This window comes from Poecilia reticulata, chromosome 22, assembly GCF_904066995.2.
Source record: "Poecilia reticulata chromosome 22, P_reticulata-male-v2, whole genome shotgun sequence".
NCBI classification, from domain to species: Eukaryota; Metazoa; Chordata; class Actinopteri; order Cyprinodontiformes; family Poeciliidae; genus Poecilia; species Poecilia reticulata.
The window spans coordinates 21,233,315-21,253,122 of record NC_088851.1 but is presented as its reverse complement, the minus strand read 5'-3'; the positions used below and the strand labels follow the sequence as shown (position 1 = coordinate 21,253,122).

The window sequence follows — 19,808 nt, the reverse complement described above, 5'->3', positions numbered from 1 at the left end:
TACTGGGATTTTATTTTAGCTTAAGTCCCCATGATATTTCCTCCTTGGTTTTCCACACTGGGATTGTTCTGACTGGTGTCTAGTCTTTGTCAAATCTGAGCCATCCAATTAAAAATGTTGTTAAATTTGCTTAAGATTATACTACAGTGATCAAACTGTTTCCTCAGACTTCAGACTCATACAGAATCATCATCAACACAAGAACAAAAGACACCAAAGTTGTTGCTGTGTTTGTCTGCAGGATCTAAGAAGAGCAGCAAGGACACACTCCGGATTGTAATGCTGGGGAAAACCGGAGAAGGGAAGAGTGCCACAGGAAACACCATAGTGGGAAGTGAAGTGTTCCAGTCGGTGGCGTGTCCATCTTCCTGGACACTCGATTGTAAGAAGGCTGATGCAGAGGTCTTGGGCCGAAAGGTTACAGTAGTTGACACGCCGGGGCTGTTTGACACCAATTTCCAGGAGAAGAAAGTTTTGGAGAAAATTGAAACATGCATCTCTTTGAGTGCTCCGGGTCCTCATGTCTTTCTGGTGGTTAAGAAGCTTGGAAGATTCACCAAGGAGGAGGAAGAAACCATGAAGATTATTCTGAAGATGTTTGGTTCTGAGGCTGCCCAGTATTCATTGCTGCTGTTCACACATGGAGACAAACTGAAGAAACAAACTATTGAGCAGTTTATTTCTAAGAGTTCAGCCCTCGAAGAGTTTGTCATGGCTTTTTCCGGTAGATATCATGTCTTCAACAACGAAGTGGCAAGTGAGGAACAAGTCCGCCAGCTGCTGGAGAAAATTGATCAAATGGTTCAGGAGAACCATGGCAAACACTACACCAAATGGATGATTAGGAGAGCAAAACAGGCCTCAAAGAGGAGCGAACGAAGAGCTTTGGAGATGCAGAAGAAAAACGAGATGGAGAGGAAGAACACGTTGAAGATGGAGGTGGATCAAGAGATGACGGCATCGGGTCGAAAGAAGAAACCCAACAAGTGTCGTGTGCAGTGAGAAACTCGTCTTGCTTTTTGGGGACGATATGGTGTGGAGTTTACCTCTGTTTCTTCACTGAAGTTTTTGACCTGAAATTGTGTTGTATTGTGTGAAACATTATCAGTTACATTAAGGTGTTTTCTATTTTTTGGAGGGCGGGGGGATTGTTCAGAAAATAAATTTTTGTCAAGTATTATTTCCTTTAACTTGTTATAAATGGTTGTGCAAGTCAATTTGACAGACTGAGAGTGAAGTAAATGCAAACAGGACAGGATCGTGTTATTTTTTCAGCCTTTAATAATATAAAGGTTTCAGTAAATTCCTGTTTTAGAGTGTAAATTTAAGTCAACTTTAAAACCTCCTAACCACAGTACATCAGACATGTGTAGAAACCTATAGCAAAAACAGACTTACAGAACTTGGAACGATGTAATTTTCCAAATAATTTTTGGTTTAAATTATTTAATACTTAGTCTGAGTACTAGTTTTAGACGTGAAAAAAACAGCTGTGTTATCTCCTGATTAGTGACCCCTACATTTTGAAAGCAAAATTAGTTTGTTTTTGTGAATCATATGGATCAGCTGATAGTCCTTCACAAAATCCTCCATATTTACCATTATGTATCTTGCTAATGTACAATTTCATGTTCTCTGTTCTGTCGTTTATATTTTAGGCTTCCTGTTAATTTTAAAATGACTGTTCTTTTGTTAAGTATAGCTTTGGAAATGTGTTTATTTTTATATGTTCTTTTCCGGTTTTAGTCATCAATAAAGATCTCCCTTGGAAATATAAATGACGTTGTTTCTATATAAATTGCAAATAAATTATCTAAAAGCATGCGATGATGCTTAATAATGCTTAGTTGGATAAAAGCTGGAGAAAGCTAAACATATGCTGCACATTTCCCATTGAATATTTTGCACAGTTAACTGTAATAAATGATTTGGTCTCCCAGAATACTGCTGAAAGACTCCATACTAATTTGTTTAACCAGATTGAATATGGTGTGAACTCAGATCATGTAAGCTCATGTGATTTGTTATTGTAACTGGTCCTTGTCTGTAAGGATATGCTATTAAAGACATATTTTTGACTGCAGTTTTTTTCTTATTTAGGTAATAGATAACTTTACAAAGCATGAATTGCTGTGTCAGTGTCAGGTGATCAGGCACCATTTTATAGCACAATCAAATAACTATGTCACAGTTCACACTTCAGTTGTTATAAAAATACATATCAAACATGCCTTAAAAAACGTTTCGATTTTTCAAGATAATAAATCACAGATTTTCCTAGAAAACTTCCGAGTTTTTTTGGGCTAAAATTTCCATCTTTTTTTCTACATACAAGGGCCTTACCACGCCGTCATCCTTTTTCTACATCCACGCGTTTGCATTATATATATATATATATATATATATATATATATATATATATATATATATATATATATATATATATATATATATTTTATTTTTTTTATTTTTTTTATTTTAGTCTTTATCATTTTTAGATTTAGAAATAAAATCTATCACGTGCTCTGTCAGCACGTGATCGGCGGCAGTCATGTGACTCCCTGCACCCGGAAGCGCGCCTATCGGGGTGAGTCGGAGCGCGCAGGGTTCGGTCCAGGCTGACAGCATGGATCAGCGGGTGTTCTGGGTGTTTGCCTCCGCAGCGTGCCTCCTCTCCCTCACCGTGCACTCTTCGTCCGGGCAGACCTACCCGCTGACTGATGAGGGGGGTCTGGGCAGAGTGTTTGACGGGATCGGGGGGTTGAGCGGTGGAGGGGTGAGTCCAAGTCTTTGCAGCTTTCTGGTTCGTTTTATTCTCCACCAGCTCGCCTGTTTGAGGTACTTAATTTAAATGTGTGTTTTTTAGGCCACATCCCGGTTACTTGTGAACTATGCTGAGCCGTACAGGAGCCAGATCCTGGACTACCTGTTTAAGGTGAGCTTCAGAGGCCAAGCTGCAGGAATGATCAGCTGACTGGTCTACATAAACAAAGGGAAACAAAGTTATCGGTAAACTTTGTGTGCGGAGCAGAGTAACTTCTGTTACACAGGGTGGCTGTTGGTCTTTTTTGCTTTCAGTCAGAGTTTAGTTTTTAAAACATGGTTTTGTCTGGAGAAATGTAGTTAAATAAACCTCGGGAGTTTTTAGGGGAAATATAGATCTTGTACAAGTATGGCGAGTATGAATGTTAAGCATAAAGCTTAATAAAATCTTCAGGAAGATTTTGTTTACTGTAACCAGGATGATCATTTCCTGCTTCATCCAGCTCGTTTATCTTAGGCGTTACTGTAATAAATAGTGTTTGGAAACGTGAGACTGTAATACGATCCCATTTCCAATAAATCTTTTTCACAAGTAGAATATGTTTTTGCAACAACCAGCCTGTAATACATGTATGGCGCCTTCCACACTGGTTGACCCCCTGATAAAGATGAGCACAAAGCCTTGAGAATTATATATATATATATATATATTTTTTGCAGTAGGATCATTTTTCACTAAACAAAATAAGAATCCTACTTTGAATTTAAGAACATTAATTCAATGAAGAAAGAAAACGTGTTTTCTAATTGCGAGATTATGCTACTGTAATAAAATAAGGATTTGTCTACAGGCTTTTGACAGAGCTTTACTAAATTTGGTCAATAATTAAGTTCTGCATTTTCTGACTGTCATGTCGGTCTGCATCACCGTCGGTTCACAACAAATGTCGTCTTCAGGCACTTTACCAAAAAAAAAAAATATATATATACATAAATATATATTTAAATTCAATTATGTATACATTTCAGTTGCTATCAAACAATGCAGTATGCTCAAATAGTTAATTCATAGTAGTTTAAAAAGTGTCTGTCAAAGGAAGCCCAGCAGACTGCATCGAGTCACCAATTTGTAGCATTCTGGTCAGGTTTGTTATTAAGAATTGAAAGACATTTTTGCTTTTATGGCATTTTACAGACTTTGACATGCATGAGTGCAGAACAGTCCTTGTTAAACCACTCTGGACAAAGTAAACATTTTTTAGGCTGATACGACATCTTTACCACTCCACTTGTTTAGTTTCCTCATTCCTGAGAGATGTCACGTTTTCACCTGAAAGTTCTTTGACAGTCAGCCTTTTGCAGGCTCTATTAGGCTTTTTTGGAGTAAAATAAATGGTCACTTTGCTATGTCATTATACTGTCTGTTTTGTTCCTGCAGCCAAACTTTGGAGCCTCTTTACACATTCTGAAGGTGGAGATCGGAGGAGATGCTCAGACTACAGGTACCTTGTTTTACGGCTTAATTTTTGCAGTTGGAGTGACAGCATGCGATTACGTTTTGTTTTCTCAATGGGGGCTTCATCAGATGGAACAGAGCCTTCATACATGCACTACGAGAACGATGAGAACTTCTTCAGAGGCTACGAGTGGTGGCTGATGAAGGAGGCCAAGAAGAGGAACCCGAACATAACGCTCATAGGTGGGGAAATGTTTCAGATGTACCAACCTGGGAGCTGAAATAGACAAATTTATGACCCAAAAGTGACTTCATGAAGTGTAAAATGGTGTGTTACACATGGATAAACTCTGTGTTGGTGCAGCGTTACCCTGGGCGTTCCCCGGCTGGGTGGGCCGTGGGAAGAACTGGCCTTATGACTTCCCAGATGTCACTGCAGCGTACGTGGTGAACTGGGTCATAGGAGCCAAGAAATACCACGACTTGGACATTCAGTATATTGGGGTGAGTATTTCTTATTATTATTACAGCACTGGTAGATCTCCAATCATGGCTGAAGGTTTCCTGACTCTGGTTTAATCCGTTTCTGTGTTGGACTGAAAAGCTTATGAAAATGTTTGTATGAGCAAATCAATCAAGTTTCTGTGAAGAGTCAGTTCTCACAGAATTGGTTTTTTTGGAAGATCAGAGATTGTTGGGAGATTATCAAGATAATACTAATCTATCAAGATAAAACTGATATTCAAGTTGGAGTATTATTTGCTGCACCTTCCGGCAAAGTGATGAAGACTATTGCTGAGATGGAGAGACGATGCCTTTAAACACATCTGCTCCAAACCCTACTTTTAAGTGCTTATTAGAACAAAAGCAGGATTTCGGATGGATTTGCACATAATGAAATAATGATTATTATTTGTTTTTGTCATGAATTAAAATTTCAAACTAATAAAGTTGTTTCCATTGAATTGATCTGCATCTGACCAAAAATATGAAAGCAATATGAACTGACAGCACAAAACCTAAAGTTACATGATTCTGTCCAAACATTCACACATTTCTAGAAGTTTTACTATTTTTTGCTTGTAAATGTTTTGATGGTTAAAATGATCCAGTTGGATTATTATGTGAAATATATTTAATTTAAAAAATATATTCTTAGGATCTCAGTTGAAACTAGGCTAGTTTGAAGGGGGAAAAAAAGGAGAAATTTGACAGAAACTGAAACATTTTGTTGAATTTTTGTTTAGCAAAACGTCATGTTGCCGTAAAATGTTCTCTTTTTTTTTCCCGTTTAGATTTGGAATGAGCGGTCGTTCAACTCAAAGTACATCAAGGTGAGCAGTTCTCCATGCATGTGATAAATGTGCATGAGCTCAGTCCACAGTCACGCATCTGGGAAGAACAGCCACTCGCATTGAGCTGAGACCTTGGTGAAGTTCCTCCTGAGAACGTTTTCTTCTCGCCAAGGTTCTGCGGAACATGCTGGACAACGTCGGTCTGACCGACGTCGGCATCGTCGCCGCAGACGGAGACTGGAGCATCGTTAAATCTCTGATCGCTGACCCACACCTTAATGACTCAGTTCAGGTGATTGGGTAAGTAGCGCAGAACTCCTCCTGTAAACTCAGCCGTTCGGAGTTCGTTCAGACTGATTGGCTAAATTGTGACATTTGGAGGGGAAAGCTCGATTTCGTTTGGGAGGTTTGTCTCTGAGATTCCACCTGCTCAGCTGACTGTCGGTGGCTGTTTTTCCGCTCGACTGTGTGACACTAACACATACTGAACGTCGTAAAGCTAACTATCGTATGAGCATGTTTCTGCTCTTAAACTCCATTCTTTCTTTGCTGCCGTCATGGAAAACCTTGAACACATACAACTATCTTCTGCTGTCACGTTTTGATAATCATCAGTAGTTCGCCTGGCTTTTCAACAAACAGACTGGAAAGTACCAAATTAAAGTGGAACTCAAATTGGCAGCAGGAGTTTTACAGAGTGATGATTTCAGCTTTGATGATAATCTGTACAATGAAGTTCAAGGTAATTGGTTTGAATCTGTAACATAAAAACTAAAAGCTTGATAAACCAAAAGAATTGGGTCATTTCAGAGTTTGGAAAACCTCACCTAACCACGCTGTATATAGAGAGAGGAGTGTATTGCTCTATTAGTAAAACACAAGTGTTACTTGTGTTACTAGAGTTGCTGAATAGCTTCACCTTCATCTGATCAAGGCAAGGCTTTCCAGTCAAAGTCTCTGTAGAGTGGATGAAACTCCATGGCTTTTGGTCGCATGTTGGTGACACCGTTATTTGCTCTTTGTGAGGCCTGGTTTTATTCAGCTCCTCGTCCAGCTTTGTTTGTCACAGTTTTAGTTGTTTTAGACATTTTAGTCACTGCTTTGTCTGTAGATGGTGGCAAGTTTAGCTGTTTTCTTGCTGCCATTTCCAGATGTGTCACTCAAGACAAATTTGAATTCCTTCTACGTTGATGGAGAAAAGAAAATCATGGCTTACAGATAAAGTTCAGAGATGCTATGATCAACTCAGAAAACCAACGTATACTTATTTTGTTGTGATTGTGGTGATGGTATTTTTTGTTAAAGCAAGTATTTCTTATCATGGTCTTTTTTCTCACAAAAGATACATTTATTTTAGGGTTTTTTGCTTCCAGTTTGTGTTTGTCCCCATAAAGTGAGATGAGTTTTCCATGCCGGTAGCAAATCTTTAAAACTGAGCGAGGTGTGAATGTCACTCTGCTCTCCGTCTGTAACTCCACCAGCTGCTGCGGTACACTCTGGACAAGACTGGTTTGGAGTCGGTCCGGATCGTAGCCAGCGATAACCTGTGGGAGCCCATTACCGTGTCGCTGACGCTCGACCCAGAGCTCAGCAGCGTCGTAGACGTGATAGGGTAGGCCGTAGTCCGATTTGTTCCTGCTTTTCCGCTCCAGGGACTGCTCTAACAATAACCTCACTTCTGCGTGCCAACATGCATGACAGCTCTGTGGAATGTCTCAAGGAAATTCCCATCATATTCCTTTAGTTTACTCAACATGTTTAGGCTAGAAATCATCTTAACCTCTTTTTATTTTACTTCGTTCTATTTTACTGTTAATAATCTTGTTTGTTCTGAATCAGGGCTCACTATCCGGGAACTACCACAGTGCCAGAGGCCTTGACCACAAAGAAAAAGCTGTGGTCATCGGAGGACTACAGCACCTTCAACGATGACGTGGGCGGAGGCTGCTGGGCGCGGATCCTCAACCAGAACTACGTCAACGGACAAATGACGGCGTAAGGCACACGGAAAACCCCAGCAATGTTCCAGAGATGAGAGCAAAGTCATATTCATGTGACAAATGGCTCAGAGTGTTTTGACTATGTTGGCAGCTCCTGAGACATTGTAACACCTGCTGGCTGGTAGAACTCTGCAGAAGACTCAATAGCACATTTCAATCTAAAGTTTGTATGAAATGAAAATGTGCCTCAGTTTATCCAGTAAAGCCAGTCCCATCTCATGGTTTCAGTCAGAGGGGATGAAGTCAGGTTTCTATTGCAGCAACTCTGAACCTCGTCATTACTATGCAGATGATCTACTTGTATCTGAAGCCTGAATGCAGTAATTCCCTCCACTCTCTACTGGATTGCATTACTGCTGTCGAGCAGCGGTTGGACCAGTATTGTTTTTTTTTTTCCATCTGGATACAATGCATCCAGAATACTGGATGCATTGTATTTAATGGCAACTTTGTTGCAGTTGTCATCGCTTTGACTTTTAGTTTAAAGAACAGCGGTAGGAACTTTGCACTTAAAAATTGGCCCAGTCGATCTGAAATGGTCACACCTGTCTTCTAATCATATCTTAATTTTACCAAAATATGTTTTCCTGTTGTGATATTAATGGATGGAGCGACTCAACCAGAGTCCTGACAAAGATCGGGGTGATGGCAAGGAGGGCCGATTGCACTAACTTAGAGTTTTGCATCAGAATAGTTTGAGGTTGTTGTACTGCCGTTCCTCCCTTCCTGTTTGCAGTCTGAACAACTGAAAGGATTTAACAGATGAAAATAAAAGTATACTCTGTGTCCTGCAGAACCATCTCCTGGAACCTGGTGGCCAGTTACTACCAGGAGCTGCCGTTCGGCAGAGACGGGCTGATGACGGCTCAGGAACCTTGGAGTGGAAACTACGTGGTGGAATCTCCGATCTGGATCACAGGTGTGTCACGGTCAGATACTGAGACCCACATGAGGAGTTTGGGCTTTTTCATTCCTAAAAGACAAGCTCCCTAACCTTCAATTTTATGAATGATTTCCAAAATATTCCCCCTAATCTCAGCCCTGTTCTCATGGAAATGTTCTTGACCTTGCTATAAAATCCATCCAACATTCTTAGCGTCTGGACCTAAAGGAGTTTCTGTGTTTTGTCCAGTCATATCTTATTCTTCCTTCATTTCTCAGATCTGGCCTAGTACAGAGTCTAACATTATGCTGCGGTTCGATGGGTTTTTCCTAACTTCCAGCATTTGTTTCTTGAAGATGTTCAGTTTTATGTGTTCCAGCTTTTGGAACGAGGTTCCAGAAATGATTCCAACTTTTCAGTGTCGTTTCCTTGCAGCCCACAGCACACAGTTCACTCAGCCAGGATGGACATACCTGCAGACTGTCGGACACTTCGCTCAGGGGGGAAGTTATGTGGCCCTGACAGACGGGAATGGAAACCTGACTGTTGTCATAGAAACCATGGTGAGTTAGTTCTTGGCCTTTACAGTGATCAGCACCTACACGATGAACTCTGGATGGAAAGCAAAGTCAGATAAAATGAATCGTGTTTTTCTTCCTCAGACTCATGATCACTCCATCTGCATCAGACCTCCTCTCCCTCCCTTCAATGTCACGTCCCAGAATGCAACATTTCAGCTGAAAGGCTCCTTTGTAAGTTCTAATGAGCTCCTTCTATGTCTGATGAAACTCACTGAGAGACGCTGGTGCCTTTACTCTCTGCTGCCTTTCTTTCTCCAAGGCCTCCATCAAAGAGCTGCAGGTGTGGAGGTCGCACTTTGACTTCAAGGCGAAGAAGCACTTGCTGTTTGAGAAGCTGCCTCCTGTGAAGGTTAACAAACACAAGCTTGTTAACTGTGTTTCTGTGAAGAAATGGATGTTGGGGGCTGGCCTGTATCCTGAAATGTTTCTGCCCCCTGCAGATTGTAGATGGATCATTTACTCTGAATCTGGCTGAAGATGAAGTTTACACTCTGACCACCGTCAGGACCGGACAGAAAGGGAGCTTCCCTGAGCCGCCACCTTCATCCCGCTTCCCTAAAGCCTACAAGGATAACTTTGATATTCGTAAGTACAGAATCACTCGAAAACAAAGTTAGTATTGTTTCCCGAAATATTAGAGTTGCATGTCAGAATTTGGTTACATTTTAAATGGAAGCAACAGAATACATATGTATTATATTGCTAAACCATATGTATATATGTTTTTATTTACTCCTCGTTAATGTTTTACATGTTTATCCTATTCAGTTAATTTTTGCATTTTTATTTTTGTCCATGAAACTGCAACTAAACCATTTGATTTATTTTTTGTATGAATTTTTGTTTCAAAGAAAGCTGTATGTGTCTTTTTTGGGGGGGGATGTTATTAAATCGCTTAAATAGTTCCTTTTTTTTTAAGTTTAGCCAAGTCATAAAAATGTATCCTTCAAAAAACTTGTACAGTTTATTTCCTTGTTTTTACTAAGGAAAGATTATTTTTATAATGGTTTATGTCTTCAATATTTTTGAGAAAGCTTATAAGAATGTATTTCAAATAGAAGTAGCTTTATAATTAAAAATGAACGATTTCCACTCTTTTTTTATTTTATGTTTTAAAATAAAATTTTATTTACCTCATGCCAATTCACAACAAATGTTGTCTTGAAGTACTTTGCATTGAAACGATTTTTTTTGTAATGATGCATTCCAATTGATACTAGTTAGTTTTCAAAGTAAATAAAATATTTCAGACATGCAAAAATCTGAAAAAAGTATTACTTGAAGTGTCTTTAAAAGTTTATACTGAGACAACAGAAGTAAGCTAAAAGTATATCATTATACTTTAAAATGAAATATTCACTATTGTCTCTACAGATTCCTATTTAAGAGATTTAAAGATCATTTCTATAGTTGTTACTTTGCGTCTGTGCAGGAAACCCTCCGTTTTCTGAGGCCCCTAACTTCGCCGACCAAACTGGTGTGTTTGAGTACTACATTAACCTGACTGACCCCGGACCACATACCTTCACGCTACGGCAGGTCGTGACGGAAAGACCGATCACCTGGGCAACGGACGCCGATCAAACCGTCACTGTTATCGGAGACTATCAGTGGTAAGACAGCGCTGTGATCACCACTGCTCAGTTCAGAGACCTGCATTTAGAAAATGAATCCACTGATGTTTGTATGACAGGCAGAACATGATGGTCACCTGCGATGTATTTATGGAGAACGTACAAAGCGGTGGCGTGTTCGTGGCAGCCCGGCTGGATAAAGGGGGCCAGTCAGTACGCAGCGCTAAAGGAGTCTTCTTCTGGGTGTTTGCCGATGGATCGTACAAGGTTACCAATGATCTGGGTCAGTTTTGTCCTTCGTCAGTGCAGAACAGAGTCCAAAGCACAGGCTGTGATTTTAATGTGCTTTTTATTTTTTTAATACTATCTTTGATTAATAGCTGGACAGTCGGTGCTGGCAGAGGGACAGTCAGGAACAAGACCTTTTGATTGGCACAACTTGTCCCTTTCTGTAAAGGTGAGAAAATAATTTAACTTGTGATGAGATCTTTATGTAACAGCTTTTTTTTAGGAGGGAGACAGATGCCAGATGGTTGAATGTCTGTCTTATTTTATTTTATTTTTTCCATGCTGCAGGGTCAGAGCGCCTCCGGAATGCTGGACGGACGGCAGCTGTGGAATGTCACCGGAGTTTCTTCACCGAAGAACGGCTGGGCAGCAATCGGAACCCACTCGTTTGAACTGGCTCAGTTTGATAACTTCAATGTGTTGGCAGAGTAAAGATGGAATAGGGAAATTATTCTTTCTTGATTTAAAACTTTGGAAACTTGATTGACTTTTGCACAAATGAAGAGAACAGGAGGGACGTAATGATGGAAAGTACACTGGAGCTCTGAACTTTACTGCTTAATTAATTTTGCACTGCTTTTGTTTTTGATTTTTATGTTTTTTTTCACGTTCAAGGGAACAGAAAGACTACACTATGAGGTGTTTAAGGATTTTTTTGTCTGAACTGCATCACCATGAATTATGTTTCAAGATGAATGTGATGAAGCCATATCATTCTGGAGGATTAACTCATTAAATGTCACTGTTGGTGTTTAAAAGACTTTTGCCTGAATTTGTTTATTAAACATTTTTACCTGTAATGTTGAGATTATGCAATTAAAAATAATTTGTTTAACATTTTATTTCACTTTTATTTCCATTTAGGCTATACAACTTAAGTTACATGTTCTTTCCTCTTCAGCTTCATTTTATCTATTAAAATCCATTCAGTTCTGCTTAGACACCCCTGGGAAAGATGTGTTATTGAAGGCAGTTGTTTCTATATATTTCTGCTAATAATAATGTACTGTAAAACAAATTTTTGTCTATTTTTACCAATAAATTCTAAGGTAGCATTTATTGGTGTACAAAGGACGTGGAAAATGTAGACCTTTGTATTTTTTTAAATATAAATAAAAAGTCACAAATAGATTTTCCATCACACTTAACATGTGGGGCCCTGAAATATAATTTTCTTGAACATATTGTTTTGAAGAGACGATTGATTCTTGTTTTATAACAAATTAAGGAAGCCTAACTTTTGCTTAAGCGGCAGTAGTACTTATTTTAAGTTTGAGAGCCACTGTTCTAAGGGAAAAACTAGCAACGTCAAATTGTAGAGATATGACTTGTTTTTCGTGATGTGACGTCTACGAACGATCAAACTCTTTTGAACGGCTCTTCAACATGAACGATAAGTCTCGTGTCTCACTGCAGTAGCTACTTTATTCTATTAGTCAAACTAGAAAAAGGGGCTGAACGTATGAACACAGTTTTTGTCACGTTGTGGCAGCACGGTTACCTGGCTGCTACACTGATGCAGGTTTCATGTAGCATACAACACTTGTGAAAAACATGGGTATTTTATGATTTTTTTTTTATTTTCTAAAATTTTTGTTTTTTTACCTTAAACTTTTTTTTAAAACTTCACCCGCAACAATACTTAAGATGCAACCAGCATAAAATGGTCTGCCCTCCTTAGAAAGATGTACAACTCAAAAATGGATAATTTGAGTGACTTTTTGAACGTTTCTTTAAAGTAAAAGGATCCATGAGCTTCGGTTCCTTTAAAAGAGTCGCAAGTCCCATCACCTAGTTAGCGCGTTCGCTAGCGTACGTTTCGTCGCCATGGTAATAGTCAAACTTTATAAAGTAATATGCCGCATAAGCACAAAGCGACTCCTAAACGGGTCTTTATCAACAACGTCGACTCGTATTCCTCCAGGAACATCGCCAAGGTATTGAAACACTGACCGATTTTGTTTGCTTCTCTTTATTTTATGTTCACGGAAGATTAAACGCCGCTTGGCTTCGTTGTAGCAAAAGTGATACGTGAGCTTGTCCGCCATATTGTGAGTGTCTAATTGCGCCTTGGAAACCTTGTTTTGTCTCCGAAAAAGGCACTAAAGTTTACGTTCTGCCAATTTTAATAAATTGGCTTTATATGTAATAGTTAATTTTAGATCTGAGATCTGGTCTGGAGATAATTTAAAATCTGCAACACAGAAATACGTCAAAGAGTCAGGGAAGTGTTTCTCAAATAACGATAGCCTTTGTTTTAAATAATATCACTCAGGTATAAAAAAGTGACTCAAGAGCAATAAAAAAAGTATTTGTTGAAAAGAAGACCTTTTGACTTTAATGTTTTAATTATCCTTTTGTATTCAGGAGGATAAAAGCGTATTTTAAAATAGTAAAAAAAAAAATAGCAAGGAGGATCTGTTCTTCTGTCTATGATTGCCTGTTGTATAGTTCCTATGTAAGGCTCTTCTAAAAGTCATGGATGAAGACGAGGAAGAGGAGGAGGCGGAAGGGGAGGAGGGTCACCTGAATAAAGCCTTTCAGGTGGTTGGAACTGTCTCTAATCTGTCTGATGAGCTCCCGCCACACATCTTGGAGGAATACTGTGTAAGTAATCTGAAACAAAGCTGTCCCGTCAGATGGCTTCATGAGGTAGAACCTCACTGACTGATTCTGATTTTATTGGGTCTTTCTGAAGCATCCTGGAAAGGGACAACTGCTGTCAATCCTGATGGAGTGTCAAGTTATCATCTACAACATTAGCCAGGATGCCAATCAGGTGGAGGAAGCTTCCTGGGCTGTTAAAGGTAACCTTTCATTTACAGTGGTGCTGTGTCATGAATGTAATTTTAACGCAGCAATTATTACAACATTTTGATGATAAAGGATAAATATCTGAGATCTTGCTGTGGGATGGAGCAACTTCTTCCAATAATTTAATTGCAGCGTTTAATGTTTCCTTTCTGTGACCCCGTTACTATTTTCCCCAACATTTCTTAAGCACAATTGTCTCTAAATTGAAATGGGTTTTTTTGCGGGTATTGCGGGTGAAGTTTTCTTCTTCCTTTCTCTCTATTTCCCATCTCTCCGGCACACTTGATGTCCAGGCATCCATTCAAATTCAAATCTAAAAAAATAAAAATAAATAAATAAATAAAGATCCTCCTTCTACAAAGTTTAATTCACGATAACTGATGCGATAATCAATAAATCCAGCAGGATTCATTCTTGTGTTTCATTCACAGCCCTCCATGATCAAAGAGAGGATGCTACCAGTCCGAAGATCTTCATCCTCATCTCCACTGTGATGACGTGGGCCAACAGTATACCACTGGATCCAGTCAGTCACTTTTAATTATGCTCTACCTCTATTCCTGCTTAAATATTTAATCTAATCTGGATGTAATTATCCTGCAGAATCTTGTCTCTGTGTTATTCTTCTTCCATCCCAGGAAGACCCGGAGCTTCCCTTCACTGATGAGATTTTCTACTGCAGAAGAGCTCATCCCAGCTTCAAAAAGCACATCGACCTGGAGAAAGTAGTGGTGAAAGCCGGCAAATCTGTCCGTTCCCATTTCATCTGTAAGGTCCTGGTTCTCTTTCTAGAGGATGAGTGAGACTGACGGTGTTGGGCGGGTTCTGCTTACAGAACAGAGAGATCTTCTCCACCTATGTGGTGGCATCCGGCCTGCAGTACGGAATGGGGGAAGGAATCTTCCACTTCTTCTTCAAGGTCCCATCACAAAGGAAAACACAACTCTCCACTGTTTCAACCCCGACATACATTCATTCTACTGAGTGAACAATGCCCCCTCCTGGCCACTGTTAAAAACTTCTCAGCTGGAATTGAAACACAATCCAGATAAATCTAAATAAAGACAAAACCGGAGTTGCAAATGTTGGTTTATTTGACTTAATCTGTGACATTCTATATGCTTTTAGGAGTCGTGGCTGGGAGAGGTATCTAAAATATCCATATATGGACATGGAAAGAACATCATTCCCACCATCCACATCATCGATCTGGCCAGGTTAATCTTCTAACCGGATGTGGACAGACAGGCAGGTCTCCGGATAGCCGTCATTTTGATGACTCGTGAGTTTCCTTTGTGTTGCAGCGTGGTCCAGAATGTGATCCAACATCAACCCAGACCCTACTACCTGCTGGCTGTGGACTCGTCAAACAACAGCATGGAGGAGTTGGTGAAGGTGAGAAATGATCCAGGACTGATCCAAAGTGAACAGCTTCAGAAACCAACTTGTGTTTGCTGATGATCCGTCCAGATTATTGCCACTGTCCTGGGACCTGGTAAAACCGTGAAGAGGCCTTTTGAGGACGTCTACCTCAACCCAGAGTTAACTGTAAGTTATTTTAATGCCAAAAGAAGAAGAAGCTTGGATTAAACGTAGACACAGAGCCTCTCCCTGGAGCAGACCTGCTCCTCTCTGGATGGTAGAAATCATTCCTGACGGCTCTTTTATACCTGACAGGTGACAGAGATCGATTCCCTCCAGGTCAACCTTCGGATGGAGGCGGTTAACGTTGAAAACCTGTTCTCCGTCCACTGGCATTGTGAGGCTGGTCTGGTGGAAAATGTGGACCTGGTGGTGGAGGAGTATCGACTGTCTCGAGGGCTTCTGGTGGGGTCCGATGTGCAGATTCAACCTCACGTGTCATGGAGCTGCTCTTGAGCGGCTTGGTTGTGTGTTTTTCGCAGCCTCTGCGGGTGTGCATCCTGGGTCCTCCTGCAGTGGGGAAGACTACCTTGTCTTCAAAGATCTGTAAGCACTACAAACTCCATCACATTACTGTGAGGGACACCATCTATAAGGCCATGGCCGAACTGGTGAGCCGTCGTACCGCACCCTTATTTTCAAGTATACAAAGAGAGTTCATGTCTGAACTCTGTTTGTTTTCTCGATCAGGAAGGCATTGTGAAGAACCCAGATCCGGATGCTGAGGAAGTCGCAGCAGAGGCTCAAGAGCTGCTCAACATCCTGAACGAGTCCATAGATAGTGAAGGTTCAAGCTTTCTGCAAAAAATTGTTGTAGCACACTTGCTTTTTTTTAGTCAAGTTTGGTAAAACTGACTTATGTGTTCCAAAAAGTCATGTTTATAAAGTGCTTATTTTCTGGTTTACATGTGAGAATAGTGCTGGAAAATAATGAATTGTTTAGATGTTTTTTTTACCAGGACTGGATTAATTTGAGGTGGTTTAATCCAGCACTGAGATTTTTCCTGAATTTTTTATTTTTTTTTTACTGTATTTTACTGGCAATTGAATGCCCTTAATATACTTATATTGAATATAAGTTGCATCCAAGAACTTTGAAGAGAAAAAAAAAATCAAGTCGTACATACATAGGCCACACTTGCTGCAGGTCTCTAGATTATAGCATGAGATAACACATAAAGATTTTCTAACTTAAAAAAATGCGTATCTGCGACATACACAAACACATTTCCTTATATGTTTTTTCCAAACAGTACATGCAGCACAACAGCTTAAAAAAATAAAATACAAAGCCTACCAGGAAAAATCATTTCTTAGCAGAGATCTTAGTCCTTTTTACACAACTCTGAGGACAGTCATATTTTGCACAATAAGAAACAAGAGACGGCCTGCCGCACCTCTCCTTTTTTCTCCCAGATATTTCAGAGGAGCACCTCAAGGTGTTGAGGGACAAAATGACGTCCAACAAATGCAAAAACCAGGGTTATGTCCTTGATGCTTTTCCCAGCTCGTATAAGCAAGCTGAGGACCTGTTTGAAGGTAAGAAGGACATGCTGCCTCTACATGCATCTTTGCAGCGCCTTGCAAAGTATTCATATCCCTTGAACTTTTTCACATTTGATCTTATTTAGAAAACATATTTAATTTGAATTTTACAATGTGTAAAGAAGTGCATCATTTTCCGTTCTGTTTAGGAAGCAATAAATGCAATAATTTCATTTTTTGCAGAAGCTACAAATGGAAACTTGTAAGGTGGCATTTGTCTCTACCAGTTTTGTACACCTCCTGGTTGAGATTTTTACTCATTTTGCACGCGGCCCATGTACAGAGGCCTCAGTCTAGCTGGCACGGGTTTGAGTCTCGGTCCGTTGTTCTTTGCTGCATATCTTCCCCCTCTCTCACAACCCTCTTTCCTGTCAATCTACTGTGAAATAAAGTTCAAAAAAATCCTTGAGGGGAAAAAAACACTGATTTTTTTTCTCTCTCTGGGATAGGGCACCAAAACTGGCTCCATCCCAGAGGCTCTTATTCTTCTAAATACGGCCCTGGTATTGATGTTGCTATTTGTTTTCTAACCAACCTCTGAGGCTCTCACAAAGCAGTTAGATTTATAATATGACATAATCCCACTCAAGTTGACTCCATCTACTAATTAGACAACGCGGTTGCACTCAGTGGGTATGAACACTTGGTCAAGGCGCTGCACATGTACAGCAAACAAAGAATAAATCACATCTTCATCTTCAGACGAGCAGGACGAGGTCTCCGAAAAGTTCACACCAGGTAGATTTGCTCCATCATCATTGGTTTGTTTTGTCAGGCGACCCTGGATTAACACGGAGCTCCTTCTTTTGGCTGCAGAGTTTGTGTTGCTTCTGGACGCCACTGAATCCTTCCTGATAGACCGAGTGGTCAACCTCCCCGAGGAAACAATACAAGACCTCGGCTACGAGCCGGAGAAGTTCCTAAGCCGGATGGCCATCTACAGAGAAAACATGCAGGATGAAAAGTCGGTTCTCAACTATTTTGAGGAGCTGGACGTCACCCCTGTGCTCTTGGGTAATGTGATGAAGGACAACATCCCGTGTAGAGATGCACGATCTGATATTGACATTTGTATCAGTTCCGATAGTGAACAAAATTCTTGATTGGTTATTGGTGACGATAAGGTCAGATTTATTCAGTCTAATTCCACACTTTGTGCTCTGAGTGACGTCATGCTTTATTTAATTTACAATTTGCCCCTTTTGAACCATTAGAAAAAAAAAGTTTGTTGCAGTTTATTTTCACACGTTTGACTAACGTAGTCAACCTGTTGCACCTGCACCGACTGAACAGATTAAAGTTGTGTTGTTTTAAGCTTATGAAGCTGTTGGTGTGTTTAAATATGCTGTACTGCTGCACATTTATAAAATACATTTGTAATTCAGTACATTTTTGTCGGTTTTAAAAGAAACATTTTCAGTCAGTACAGCACTGTTTTTCTGTATCGGATTGCTATCGGACGGTACTAAACCTCAGATATCGGTACTGGGTGTGAGACAAAGTGGATCGGTGCATCCTTAATCCAGTGTGGCTGACTAAAGGAAGGATTCTGTTGTTCAGTTCACTTCCTTGTGTTTCAGAGGCCACCAATGGCGAAGAACCCGCCACCTCGCTCCTGATGCATAAGATCTTCACCACACTGGGCCCCCCTAGAACATACAGTCCCAGCCCTCAGGAAGTGGAGGAGGAGGAAAGGAGAATAGCAGAAGAGAAGATGAAGAAAGAGGCAGAGGAGAGGGCTGTGGAGGCGCGAAAGGAGGAGGAAGAGGCTAGGTGCAGGGCTGCACGCTGGGAGGAGTGGGTAGGTGGACATGATTCATCAGACTCACGTCACGTCAGTTAAGAAATCAAACTGCTTCCTGCAGTTGGTCTATGTGGTGCACATGAGAAGCATCAGATGTAAATGGGAGACAGTTGTAAAGTGAACAACTTAACACCTCCGCATTATTTAGAAACGTCTGCCGACTGTCAGCCTTCAGAACCCTTAAACACATCCAGTCCGATGTTTGTGTTTCAGACTCAGACTTCAGAGGAGGTGAGGATGCTGGAGGAGCTGCACATGGCCAACCTGACTGACCAGATGAGAAGCTATCTGATGAAGACCATCATGCCAACGCTGGGAATGGGTCTGATCGAGTGCTGCAGAACGCAGCCGGCAGAGCCGCTGGACTTCCTGGTACTGCTCGGCTTCACAAGTCGGTCACTTTTCTGAACGTCTGCTGCTATAAGGGAGTCAACACGGAAAATGAGCTTGGGCAAGATTGTAGGGGAAAATTCAATCTAATGGGAGTTAATTTCCCCCCATTGGATTTCAATTTCCAACTGATAAGAAAAAAGAAGGGAGATATATTCATCTACAGCATGTACAGTTCTTCTTCTCAGCTGTCAAAAAGACAAAAGCTCCTTTCTGTAAGAACTGAAGCTGGTTGAAAGCTTCAGAGATGTTAACAATCTGACTCCCAGATGCCAGGAGGAATCTTATTCTAATGTTCTAACTGAGACTTATATTTTTATAATCTCAGAGTGGAGAATTGGAAGAAAAATTATATTTTCAAAGATTATGAAACACAAGAGAAACTACCAGCGCTTTACTAAGTACTCTCAGGTTAAGTAAAACGACCTATTTGGGTGATGCATTTTGCTGTGTCTCGTTCCAGGCGGAGTTCCTGTTCCGGAACAACCCGCATGACCACCCCCTGAGTAGCGAGGACTCATCTGAGAACCCTGATTTACCTTCTCTGCTTGATTAAACCGAACATTTATTTGTTGAGGGAAACCTGGTTGAGTCGTGGCGTTTATCTCCCACCGGATGTGAGCGGTGTTTGGACTCCTGAGTACCGGCCGTGACTGCAAAACAACAATTTCAACGTGTGCGTGAATCCAGAAGCTCATTAGAAAGTTAATTTGTTTAATGAACTCGGGAGCAACGACGCTCCAGTCATAGCTGCTCGGATTTGGCTGCAGATATCTGGGACGGAGAAACGGTGCAAAAGGCAGCTAATTTGCAGGTCTCTGGAGTTCCCACTCACAGCTCCAAAGTGTTCATAATTAGCCGTATCAGAAGCCCAAATAATTTCATTGAACATAATCGCTACGCAGGGAAATTAGAGAGAAACACTGTGACAAACAACACAACATGAAGAGAAAAGAGCAATTCACTTTCTGTAATAAATATGTTGGCACAATG

At 40.5% G+C, this 19,808-nt stretch overlaps 3 protein-coding genes across 4 annotated transcripts; all 3 read left to right on the top strand.

The window, feature by feature from the left end:
- The first annotated feature begins 279 nt into the window (after window positions 1-279).
- On the top strand, window positions 280-1,002 carry LOC103459066 (GTPase IMAP family member 9-like). The gene has a single exon (XM_008400296.2). It carries the CDS (start codon window positions 280-282, stop codon window positions 1,000-1,002), a length of 723 nt encoding a protein of 240 aa, XP_008398518.1.
- Window positions 1,003-2,547: 1,545 nt separating this feature from the next.
- galcb (galactosylceramidase b) lies at window positions 2,548-11,677 on the top strand. 2 transcript variants are annotated; one of them, XM_008400128.3, is made up of 17 exons: window positions 2,548-2,776; window positions 2,867-2,935; window positions 4,202-4,265; window positions 4,349-4,462; window positions 4,584-4,723; window positions 5,515-5,553; window positions 6,996-7,126; window positions 7,354-7,509; window positions 8,309-8,433; window positions 8,833-8,960; window positions 9,060-9,149; window positions 9,238-9,327; window positions 9,419-9,563; window positions 10,411-10,591; window positions 10,672-10,835; window positions 10,933-11,009; window positions 11,129-11,677. In XM_008400128.3, the coding sequence occupies exons 1-17, from the start codon at window positions 2,627-2,629 to the stop codon at window positions 11,270-11,272; spliced, it is 2,007 nt and encodes a 668-aa protein (XP_008398350.2). In that variant the 5' UTR covers window positions 2,548-2,626; the 3' UTR covers window positions 11,273-11,677. The 2 variants fall into 2 exon arrangements, with proteins under 2 accessions (XP_008398350.2, XP_008398351.2); XM_008400129.3 differs by lacking the exon at window positions 6,996-7,126 and adding an exon at window positions 5,687-5,814.
- A 966-nt stretch (window positions 11,678-12,643) lies between these two features.
- On the top strand, window positions 12,644-19,808 carry ak7b (adenylate kinase 7b). Its single transcript, XM_008400130.3, has 18 exons — window positions 12,644-12,777; window positions 13,292-13,447; window positions 13,539-13,647; window positions 14,086-14,180; window positions 14,293-14,403; window positions 14,490-14,573; window positions 14,783-14,871; window positions 14,959-15,049; window positions 15,125-15,202; window positions 15,332-15,481; window positions 15,559-15,687; window positions 15,767-15,863; window positions 16,493-16,615; window positions 17,324-17,359; window positions 17,438-17,635; window positions 18,202-18,422; window positions 18,639-18,797; window positions 19,279-19,808. Exons 1-18 carry the CDS (start codon window positions 12,697-12,699, stop codon window positions 19,369-19,371), a joined length of 2,100 nt encoding a protein of 699 aa, XP_008398352.1. The 5' UTR covers window positions 12,644-12,696; the 3' UTR covers window positions 19,372-19,808.